Genomic DNA, 12,166 nt, shown 5'->3' on the forward strand with positions numbered 1-12,166 from the left:
GATATAAGTGGGACCAGCTAGCTACCTCTTCAGAAATCATGTGGCAACCAAAATCCTGTCTTCCTGACTTAAGACCAAAGAAGAAAGAGGATAACATCATGGAGAGGCAGTGTGAAGCTGAAGGAGAACTACCTCAATGTTGGCAAAGGTCGAGAGATCAGGAAGTAGTCGGTTTCAGATTTATAGTTTTGTAAGCAGATGATAGCTTCACAAAAAGTGAATAGTGGACGAAGTGAAAGCTTCCATGTGTGAGTGACAGTAAACTACCTTTTTAAAGAATAGCAAAGCTATTAGTAAATCAAGTAATATGAAGGTAATGAATACTTAAACTATCACAAGAGTGTTTTAGAAATGTAGCAGCTTTGTAGAACAGGATAAAAAGCATGAAGGGTTTATTTACTGTTAAGTGTATTTATTTATTTATTTTACATTTGTTAACCGGGGGTGTCTGACTGAGACGAAAAGGCCCTTTTTCAGCAGAGGCCCGGGGAGAAAAGCTCCACAAAGAAAAATTACAGACACATTTAGTTATTTAGACATAATCAGTATACACACAAATTACAAGAGACATGTTTTTACAGTGGTATGCGGCACAAACAGTTACAGTGAAGAGAACAATCAAAAAATATATTAATTTTAAAAATAAAGGCAAGTAATAGATTTGTGGTGTACAGCTGAACTTTGGAATGTAGGTAGAATACATACATAGTACACAGGTACAGTACATACATTGTAGATTAGCCAGTGTTTGTGAGTAAGATTGAAAAACTATTATCAATTGCTCTAGATTTAGTATGCATATGTTATCCGCTTTCACTAGCCTGGGGAGCAATCATGGCACTGCCAACTTTGCTTGAGATGTTGCCTGATGAGGTCTTTAAAGGAGGCTTTGGATGATGTGTTTTGAATGCTAGTAGGGACAGAGTTCCATTTTTTAGCCACCGAACTACTATATAGTGCATCTCCAAAGCTATTGTAGCTACTGGTGACTTCTAGTAGTAGTTTGCTTGATGATCTAAGAGGCCTTTTGGCTGAGTGATGTTGTACTAGGTTTTTGAGGGCAGGACACTTATTGGGGAGGTAATAGATAGAATGACAGAGGCAGTATGCTCTGGTAATTAGTTGTTTCTTCTTTATGAAAACAGATGAGTATTGGTCACTAGTTGGGCTGCATAAAGAAAAGTTACTAGTGTGAATCATCATGACAACACAGTAAATTTCAAAAGCTTTTTAGGTTCATACAAGATAGGCATCCATTAGTAGGTCATTGATGCTATTTTTATTTACAAATCTTAAAGGAAAATAGAGTGGGGTACTGTGATGACTATGCCAGATAGGCTAGCAACTTGAACACAGGCAGTAAAGGAGAGATTAGTCATTCAGAGGATGTAACTGGCATGCAGATGGAAGGACAGAGGCAACATGGTTATTACAGGACATGTAAAAGTTATGAGACTATTATTTAACACTGTGAGAAAATGGTGTGAATGGGTCAGACATAAAAATCAAACACAACAGCAAATCATAAAACCCTAACAGAAGACTGTCTCATCTACATTATTAAAGGTGATCAATGTTGTCAAACGATGGATTACTTATTTATTTATTGACATGTTAACTGGGGTAATCCAACTAAGCCAGGGGCCTATTTTCAGTGGACACCCGAGGAGAAAAGCTCCAAATATAATACAAGTAACTATGATCTTTACAACATATTAAAGTAGGGTCACAGAAATACAGTACAAGTCAAAACTTTGTGTACAGCAGTACAATGCATAGGTAAAAATAACAGTTAAGTAGAATTTCCAAAATTTGAGAACAACATTATATAGCATAGGACAAATAATTAAAAGGTTTACAGAATATTACACCAAGAAGTACAGTATGAATACAGTTTACTAGAGCAAGTACAAAGAGGACAAAGAGTTGATAGGGAAAGCAGATCAGATGAGAAGAGAGGAGACTAGTTCAAGTGAGGGGTTGACAAGGGCATGACCAAGTCTTCAGGAAAAAAAGGTTAAGTTCTTTCTTAAACAGGTATTTATGCTGATTGCTTCTTATGTTAAGAAGGAGCGCGTTCCAAACTTGGGCTACAGAGTATTTGTAAAGGGTCTTAACAATGTTTTTGTTGGGTTTGTATAACTGAAGGAGGTGTTTACCGGCAGTATGGAGGTGATGAACGAGACTAAATTGGAGATGGAGGGACAGCATGGGGGTTCATATAGGACAGAGTGTGCAGCATGTAGTTGGGGTATAAGTAGCTGTTTGGAGAATTCTGGCCATTGGAGTGACTTAAGGGCAAGACAGTGGTGAGATATGTAAGGAAGGTTGGCGGCAAATCCATAAATTTTGTTAAAAATTTGCTCTAGTTTAGTGATAAGAGATGTTTGAACATGACTAAGGACAGGGGGAGCATAAAGAAGGCATGAGCGAGGGAGGGTTTGGAGGAAGGTGACAGAAATATTTGATTATGAAAGAGAATTCCAAATTTCTGGTGGGTCTTTTTTATACTTTGTTGAATATAAATATCAGATTTTAATTCATCGTCAATGATAACACCAAGTAGTTTGGTATGGGGTTCAGGTTTAATAATGGTGTTGCTGAGAGAGGATATAGAGAAAGAGGCTTTGTGCTGGGAAGTGTTTTAGGGAAGAAGAAGAAGAGTTTTTTTTTTTTTTGGATTTAATGAGTTGATGATCAGACAGCCAGGTTTCAACAGCTGAAAAGGTTTGTTGAGTGAGTGCTAGTAGATCAGGGATGTTGTGGGCAGAGGCAATGAGGGTGAAGTAGTCAGCATACTGTAGAAGTGTAGAGAGGTTTGTAACAGAGTTAAGTTTATTAGCGAATACATTAAACAGGAGGGGACCCAGAACTGATCCTTGGGGAACTCCAGTATTAACAGGGAAGAATGGAGAGAGGACAGTTTGCCAGTGGGCAGATTGCTGCCTGCCGGAGAGTTAGAGAACCAGTTGATGGGGAAGGTAGAGAGATGTGGGTCTGAGAGTTTAGTTAGAAGTTTATAATGAGAGAGAGCATCAAAGGCCTTTGAAAGATCTTGGAAAAGACTGGAGACTAGGAGGTTATTGTCACAGGCTTCAGCTATTATTTGGGTAAATGACAATAATGCAGCAAAAGGGCTACGGTGGGGCCTAAAGCAGTTTTGGGTAGGAGTGAGGAGACTGTTATTGAGAAAGTGTTTGAGTAGCTGAACATCAATGCACTTTTCCAAGATTTTGGATGGGGGAGGGGGCAGGATAGCAATTGGTCTAAAGTTAGAGGGATCTGTAGAGTTGCCGCCTTTGTGAAAAGGGATAGTATAAAAGGATTTTCAATTGTCAGGGACCAGGGCTTCTGAGATGGAATGATTAATAAGAATAGAGACAGGGTAGGCAATGGATTGTGCAGCTATTTTTAGGAAATGAGGGGGTAGTTGGTCTGCTGAGAGAGAACAGGGTTTAAGCTTGTTAAGGAGAGATTTAATTGTAGTAATTGGGACTGGTTGGAAAGAAAAAGCATTGGGGAGACTTTTGTTAAGGGGTAGTGGAGTTGTTGAGTGAGACATACTGTTTTGTGCATTAAGTGTGAGGTTTTGAATAGTTTCTAGGAAATAAAACTTCAAAACTTTACTAAAAGCGCACCTAAAAATATGCTGGCTATGCCCTTGCAACTCCTACTCTAATATCACCCTCCCCATCCAACCACTACCTTTCTTTCCACTCCACTAACTACCTTAATTACAGCAAGCTCAGATGCTCATAAGCCAGTACTTATTATACAGCAGGAACTTCTTCTTGTAACATTTGTTAATGTCTGTTATGTACTTCACAGATAAAGATTCTAGTTGTCTACTGATGTACTATGTTCTTTATCTGTAAACATGTTGTAAGTAATTGCTAATTGTTAATCGCTATGTAATCCAATGTAACTACTGTCTGTTTATTTTAACTGTGGAGATTTTCTTCCCGGGCTTCCGCTGAAAATGGACCTACGTCCAGTAGGACAATCCCGGTCAACAAATATACATAAATAAATAAATAAATAACTGTTGAGGGAGGCAATTTCAGAAGCAGTGTTGTTTGGAAAGGGGTTGGAAGTAGTGGGATTACCTGGGTGGAGCAGGTTGTTGATGGTGATCCAGAATTTTTGTGGATTTTTGTATGGGCTAATTTGGTTAGAGGAAAAAAAAGCTCTCGTGTTTGTTGACAAGTGTTTTTAGCCAGGTTTCTGAGCTCTCTGTATGTTTGCAGTAAGAGAGGGGACTTGTTTTTAACTCAGGCTTTCCAGGAAGAATCTCTTTTGTGCATGATTGAGCGGCTTTGTTTTGTTAGCCAGGGGGAGTAGTGGGATTTGATTCTGATTTTTCTAGATAAAGCAACAGAATCAAGTGTGTCAAGGAAAATCTTACTGAAGGAATTTACTACTTCATTGAGATGGAGGTGATAGAGGAAGCACCAATTAATGCCAGACAATTGGGAGTTAAAAGTGTCTGGGTTGAAGTGGGTAAGGTTTGGGCATACCCTGTAAGTAGGGTCTTTAGGTGAGTGTTGGGTGAATCTATGTATGAAGGTTGGAGAGTGGTCACTCAATGAGTTGGGAAGTATACTGGGATTATGATAGAGGTGAGGAACTGAAGAAATGATCCAGTCAAGGATGGGCCTGGATGAGGAGTTTTTGTTTATTCTAGTAGGGGTGGAGATGTGTGAAAGTTATGAAGGTTAACACTGTGGGTAGGGGATGAGGGGGACAGTTTAATCCAGTCTATATTAGTGTCTCCAAGTATGATAGTTTCATAAGGGAGACGTTGAGTAATCCATGACTAGAAGCTCTCTTGGATGCAAATATTACCGCCATGGGGAATGTATATACAGACTATGGCAAAGTTTTGTGAGGGTTGAGGTGACAATTTACAATGAGTATTTCAGCAGGTGAGAAGCAGGAACAGAGGTGGAGAGAGGGGACAGGTTAAGTAGCTCAGAGTAGAGGACAGCAATCCCTCCGCCCCATTTATTGGTTATATCTGATCGAAAGATGTTACAACATGGAGTTAGGATTTCTGTGTTAAGAATGTGAGGTTTAAGCCATGTTTCTGATAGGGCAAGAATGTGAGGAGATGTGTTAGATACCAAGCAGTGCAGGTCTGTTACTTTATTTATAATACTTTGAATATTTAGAGAGAATATTTTTAGAAATTTGGAAGGGGAATTGCTGGTAGGAAGCTGTAAGTAAGGGGGAGGGATAAGAGTAGTGATATTGCACAAGTAAGATGTGGAAGGTCCCGGGTTAGGGTGGATGTCTCCATCCAAAACAAGAGTGTCAAAAAAAGTGAGAAGAGAAGACAGTAAATTCAGGGTAGTAGGAAATCTAGGTTTCTGACCAGAGGAGAGAGATGAGTTAAAACAAGTAGGAACTTTGAAGAGGTCAGATGGTGAAACAGGGAAGAGAGATGGTGAGATTAATTGTGGGTAAGAGACAGTATCAGTGTTAGGAGTATAGGGGAGAGTAGGTGAAGGGGATTGATAGTAGAGTGGTGAATGGTAAGAGGCTGTTAGAAAGAGAGGAGGAAGAACAGAAAGGTGGTGAAGAGATAGAGTGGTCACATGACTGGAGAGTAGGGAAGGAGAAGGAAGTGTGGTAGATGAGTCAAGACTGCAGTGACTAACAGTACTGAAAACAGAGAAAGCAGAGAGGGTGTGACTAGAAATGAAAAGTAGGAGTTAGTGAGAAGGGGAAGGGGTTAGTGAGAATGTAAGGGAGGAGAGAGAGGTGGGAGTGGTTATAGGAGTGAAGCAGGTGTTAGATTAGTTACACAGGGTGATCATTTGGATAGGAGGAAGGAATGTGGTGTGTAAGAGTATATATGTAAAGAAAGTGAGGGGTGGGTGGGAATGAGGGTAGGGTTGTGGAGACAGCCTGTGCGAAGACAGGGCAAATTCAGCAGGCCGAGCCAGGAGCAGAAGATCCCTATGCTTCAAAAAAAAAAAAACATCATCAGTGAGGCGTGCACTTAAGTTTATCAGTAAGGAGAACAGAGTTCAGAGTGGACAGACTAGGTGAGTAAAGACAGATGTTGATAATGTATGAAGTGAACCCTTGGTTTAGAAAAGACAGGAAGCAAAGTCTTAGCCTTTAGAACACTTTCCTGAAGTTAGTTAGGTGCCAAAGTGATATAGAGACTAGGCAGAGAGATGCATACTCAGTGGGGGTAGAAGAAAGGTGGTGGTGATGGGGGTTAGTGAGCTGAGAAATATGCGTGCATGCCACAGCCTAGATTCATTTGCAAAAAAAGGACAAAAAATGCTTTTAACACCAGGTGAGGAAGAAGCAATTGGGACACACACAAAGCTTGTGATGGTGTTTTTCTTTTGTTTTTGTTGGTTTACTCCCGTCCTTGGCTAGACAGCCATGCTTGTATTGCTTTCAGGGTCAGTAGAGAGAACATCCTTGTCTAGAGAGCAATCCTTGTACCGATTTCAGGGTAAGTAAACAGAATGCCAGCCAGGTATTCTTAGTATAGGCCTGTCTAAGACACGGCTTTATACTGCTCATCTTTTGCATTACTGTTACTATGTTCCTCCCCTGTATTATTAATACATAGCAAAACAAACAGCACAATAATTGCAGCCAAATGCCTATGTGAAAAATGATATTCCACAAAGGAGATAAGCAATTGTACATAAATGGAAAAAGGTAAAGGTATGATAATGATAATAGCACCTGTTCAGTTTTGGGTAGAATAAACCTACAAGATAAAAGCAAAGTAATGCTGCATTTCAGAAAATTGCAGAATAAACCCTTCCCACATGTTACTCAAGAAACAAACTACTGGTTAAGGGATTCTTAACCAAAATTTGAAAAGGGTGACTAGCTGAAGCCTTTGTAAACACAAACTCAGACAGATTTGAGATAATTAATCAGAACAGTGTTACAACCCTATGTCCAGGCAACTTGGGTTCAGTTAATGGCATGGACATCTGCTGGAACTGCTGTAGCGAGGAAAATAATGATGAGGCATTGTTTGCTGTTTTTTTCCAGGGTTGAGTGTGTGTGGATATGCTGGGGCAAACAGACAATTCATGAGCAATGGTGGTAATTCGTCGACTTACATAAGAGAGAGAGTTACGGCAGAAGGGTGGGTGAGTAAACAAGGACATAGCACCACACAGTTGCCAGTGCATGCCCATCTAGGTGATATCAGCCCAGAATATCAGAGAGAGGTAGAGATTGAATGGTAAACTCCAGCTGGGCACACTGCGTCAGACATGGCTGCTCTGTACCGCTCCATACCATTTGTGGGGGATCTTCATAACCAAGTGACCATAAGATCTTCCAGTCTGGAGGGCCAAGACTCAACCAATGACAAGAAGGAGCTATGGAAAAGACAAGGGTCTGAAAGTCAGTGGTAACTATGTTCATATATACAGTCTTCCTCTTGCCAGATTCAACAACAGTCTATCCTCTCCTTAAATAACCCCTCTACTTTCTTCTTAATCTAATCGGTTTATATCTCTGAGTAACACTCTGTTTTCATGCCCTGCCTAATCTGCAGTTTTCCAATTATTGTGCTCTAATGCTTTTAACTTTTTTCTCCTATGTTTAACTAACCATTTCCCATAATGACACATTATTAAAATCAAATTTGTATATTCTTTAATTTATGTATTATTACTTCTGTTTGATTGCTATTGTCATATGTTAAATGTACAAACATATGGAGCTATTCTCCCTGGGCCTTTGCTGAAAAAGGGCTTTTCAGCTCAGCCGGACATACCCAATCGACAAATGTAAAATAAATAAATAAAATTTTGTGTGTGTGTGTGTGTGTGTGTGTGTGTGTGTGTGTGTGTGTGTGTGTGTGTGTGTGTGTCTGTGAGTGTATGTTTACATACATGGATCTACTTCAGAAGACTGACAAACCAAAAGATAGAAACCCAAAAGACTGAAAATTCAAAATACTGAATGATGGAATTTGCTCCTTGTCCACTGTTGTGCGATCTTAGAATTGGTATAGGAATGCAGTATTTTCAATTTTCAGTATTTTGGTTTGTCAGTCTTCTGAAGTAGACCTAAACACGGGTCTACTTTGTTTCGTTGAATCTCATTTCACTGAATTTCATTTCACCCCAACCACTTCGCTGAAAACTCAAATTACTGAAAACTCATTTCACTGAATCTGATTTCAATGAACTGAAGTTAGTATATATGGCACTGTGTAGAGTACTGTAAGGCAAGTAAAAGTTATATGCCCTTTTCCCCACTGTAGCGTAATCCTGGAGTTAGTATATATAGTTAGGGGAGATGTGGGGGGCACAACCCCCCACTTAGTTTGAGTACATATTGTCTTCTGGAAAGAGTTAGTCACTGGTGTTGCAACTATGCATGTCTATTGTTTAAAATGTAATGTTTTGAAGTTTTTGGTTAAATACAATATAAAACAAACAAGGTGGGGGCTACACCCCCCAAACTCCCCCCCAGTGTGGGGCTGTGCCCCCACACACCCCTAACTATATATACTAACTCCAGGATTGCACTACAGTGGGGGATATGCCTTTTACTTGCCTTACAGTACTCTACACAGTGCCATACATACTAAGTTCAGTAAAATGAGATTCAGTAATTTGTGTTTTCAGCAATGTGGTCGGGGTGAAATGAAATTCGATGAAAATGAGATTCAATGAAACAAAGTGGACCCATATTATATATATATATATATATATATATATATATATATATAAATATATATAAATATGTATACAGATATACATACATACACACACACACACACACACACACATATATATTTGTGGTAATTAGGCAAATAGGTGTGGAAAATAAAGCAAGATATTGAAAATATGTCAAAAAACTTTACTAATTCCAATTGCAGGTGCATCTAACATGTCTGAAATGGAGCTGAACCAGTTTAGTGGCAGTTTTTAGCTAGAACCTGTGCTACAGGAAAACAGTTAATGAACTTTAACTGTACAAAACCTTAGTTTTCAAAATAAATGAAGACTAAAATCTGGACACTCAAAGCATCACAAGTAGCTTAATGCTGTACTGATATTTATTGGAAAAGCTCAAGTCAATTGGCAAGATTGTGCACAAGGAAAGCACTTTATTCCCCTGTGACACTGACATGTGCATCTAATCACTAGACACTTGACTACTGTGAAAAGGTAATATAACCTTCCTGAGAATGGGTACTTCTGGAGAAAGGCAGGACAGACTTGCATACAATAAATCTATAAAACAATTGTGCTATTACCTAATTTCACCTTTTTCCTCTTCTCATCAAGTTTTCTTGTTCTCTCCTCAGCCTGTTTCTTGGCTTTCCTGATCTTATCGTAGGCATCCTAGCAGCAAAGTCAAAAAAGCAGATATTAAGAATTACAACCAGTCTTACTGCTGTTCGGATGCCTCCCCCACAAAAAGCATGCAAAAAGTTAAATTCCCAAGCAAATGCAAACTTTCTGAATAGAGATCAGCCACACAGTATAAAAGAGATGTTTTTCACAATACAAAATGACAGTGCTCATAAATATTTTAAATTAAAAACTTAAAAAAAGTTTACACTGAAAAAATACAGTTATAGGGCACTAACTAAGCCATATGTTTGAGCCCATCTCTCTTACTTCAAGTATATAATCTGTTTTACACCAGATGTGGAGATTAAGCTGGCTTTCCAATTACTCCTCTTTAAAAAAAAAATGACAATTTACAAAAACAGATGTTATAACGTATTACAGTTTCACAAAGAGAATAAAATTTCCACCAAAACCAGCAGAGAAAATTATTTTATTTTATTTACTTGTTACGCTAACTGGGTTAGGCCAGCTGAGTCATGACAAGCAGGCCTCTTTTCAGCAGCAACCAAGGAAGACATACTCCACAGGAAGATGAAAAATACCAGGCCAAGGAGAAAACATGCATGCATACATTTGATAGAAACGTTTGTCTTCATACTTCACTTATGCTATATCTAGGCAAACAGCAGATTTTACTAAACTAAGTAGAATATGTACAGATAAGTGGTAGCAATAAAAATAGAAGTTATGTTCTTACCATAACATTCCATGTTAGTTGTCTTCTCGCCTTCTTCTTGCTGGATGGGTTCGGAGCCGACCTGCCCGACTGCCACTCTAAAAGCTCGAGAGTTGGTTCCACCGGCTCGAGGCTCCCCTTATATCCCACAATGCTAGGCATGAGTTACCTCAGATCTCGTTTGTAAGCTAGGCCCAGCTTATAATAGTAACAGAATAACTATAAACAAAGTCCACCTCTATAAACCAGGGAGAAGAGAAGGGTGACCTACATCCTGATCCAGGAAAATATGCACAGCAGCATATACCTAAAGTAAGAGGTGGTAGAAAGAGAGGTCACAATCAAAACTCCTCTAGGTCTGTCCAGGCCAGGGGAAGGAGGGTGGATAAGAAGGCGAAGAAGACAACTAACATGGAACGTTATGGTAAGAACATAACTTCTATATGTTAAGTTGTCTATCTCGCCTTCATTCTTGCTGGATGGGACCGTCCTAGCACCTTGTCCCGGGTGGCCTAACGGAACAGACTCCTGAGAACAGTGGAACCAAAGTTAGCTCTATGTCTAGAACCTAAATCCAACTTATAATGAGAAATGAAAGTGTGAGGAGTAGCCCAAGTAACCGCTGCACAAATGGTGTCAAGAGGCAGTCTGTCTTGGAAGGCTATAGAAGTAGCCAAAGCTCTGGTGGAATGGGCCTTAGGTTTATTAGGCAGCTTTTGGTGTCTAATTTCATAAACAAGGGAAATCAGAGATGTTAGCCATCTAGATAATGATACCTTTGAAACTGAAAGTCCCTTTCTGCCTTCCGCATAGGAGACAAACAGCTGGTCAGATTTTCTGAATTGTTTTGTTCTATCCAAATAGTACCTTAACTGACGATGAACATCTAGCCAGTGTAATTTTGTTCAGACCTATTGGAATATTCTGGAAAAACACAGGAGGTCAATGCTTTGATTTAGGTTAGACGTGGAGGCTACCTTGGGCATAAAGGACGGGTTGGTTCGTAAGGATACCCTGTCCTTATGGAACAACAGATAAGGAGGTCGACAGCTGAGTGCATGAAGTTCTGAAATTCTTCTAGCTGAAGTAATAGCTACCAGAAAGAGAGTCTTCCATGATAGCAATTTTAAAGAACAGGAGGCTGCCGGTTCGAAGGAAAGAATCAAAGAAGTAAGAACTAAATTTAGGTCCCAAGGAGGAGGAGGATTTCTTATAGGAGGTCTGAGTAGAAAAACTCCTCTCAAAAGGCTTTGCAAAGCTTGTGGGACATTATGGCAGACTCTGAAATACCCACATGAAAGTTAGAAATAGCTGCCAATTGAACTTTAAGAGTAGAAGGAGATGAACCTGCATGGAAGAGTTCAGCTAGAAAATCAAGGACCATTTGGATGGAAGCAATGAAAGGATCTATGTCCCTTCCTTGAGCCCAATATGTGAAGCGTTTCCACTTACTCAAATAAATCTTTCGAGTGGAAGATTTATGGGAAGCTATCAAAATATCTCGAACAGAGTGAGATAATTGAGGAAGCCTGGCTAAGGTTGGAACTGGAGGAACCAAGCAGTGAGGTTCAGAGAGGGGAGGGAGCGATGAAAAGTACAGTTTTGTACCTACCATAAATGTAGATGTTCGAAGATCCACATTGCTGCAGTCCTTACACTTGGGTAGTCCGCTGTCCTCGGTCGGCCCGAATATCAAAGTATTAGGCTGACGTCGGTCAAGGCGCTTAAGACTGACATCAGGACGTCAGGGTACAAATGCGCATGACCGACGTCATATCCTCAGTCTTTTCTTGCCCCAGATGTCAGAAGACCCTAAAAAGGAAGGTCAAAACCAAAAGTCAGCAAAAAACCAACCAACTACCCTTGCACTAATTATATGTACAATATATACAAAATACACAATATTTACAACCCAACCCACACAACCGCCTCTAACTACAGAGGGGAAGGAGGGAGGGTAAATTGGACTGCAGCAATGTGGATCTTCGAACATCTACATTTATGGTAGGTACAAAACTGTACTATGTTCTTCATCTCACATTGCTGCAGTCCTTACATATGGGTAGAATCCCAAAGCAGAGGTAAGGGAGGATGGCAAAACTATAAAGCAGTAGGAGCTGCCAAAATG

At 39.8% G+C, this 12,166-nt stretch overlaps 1 protein-coding gene across 2 annotated transcripts in view; it reads right to left on the minus strand.

Annotated features, from left to right (window-relative positions):
- Window positions 1-12,166, minus strand: part of DNAJC17 (DnaJ heat shock protein family (Hsp40) member C17) — a 968,483-nt gene that overhangs the window by 852,780 nt on the left and 103,537 nt on the right. For both annotated transcript variants that reach the window (XM_044074193.1, XR_006365217.1), the window contains exon 4: window positions 9,263-9,350. In XM_044074193.1, the coding sequence (XP_043930128.1) occupies window positions 9,263-9,350 (88 nt within the window). The remainder of the gene's footprint in view (window positions 1-9,262; window positions 9,351-12,166) is intronic.

Source organism: Protopterus annectens, chromosome 6.part0, assembly GCF_019279795.1.
Source record: "Protopterus annectens isolate FY-2018-M chromosome 6.part0, PAN1.0, whole genome shotgun sequence".
Lineage (NCBI taxonomy): Eukaryota > Metazoa > Chordata > Ceratodontiformes > Protopteridae > Protopterus > Protopterus annectens.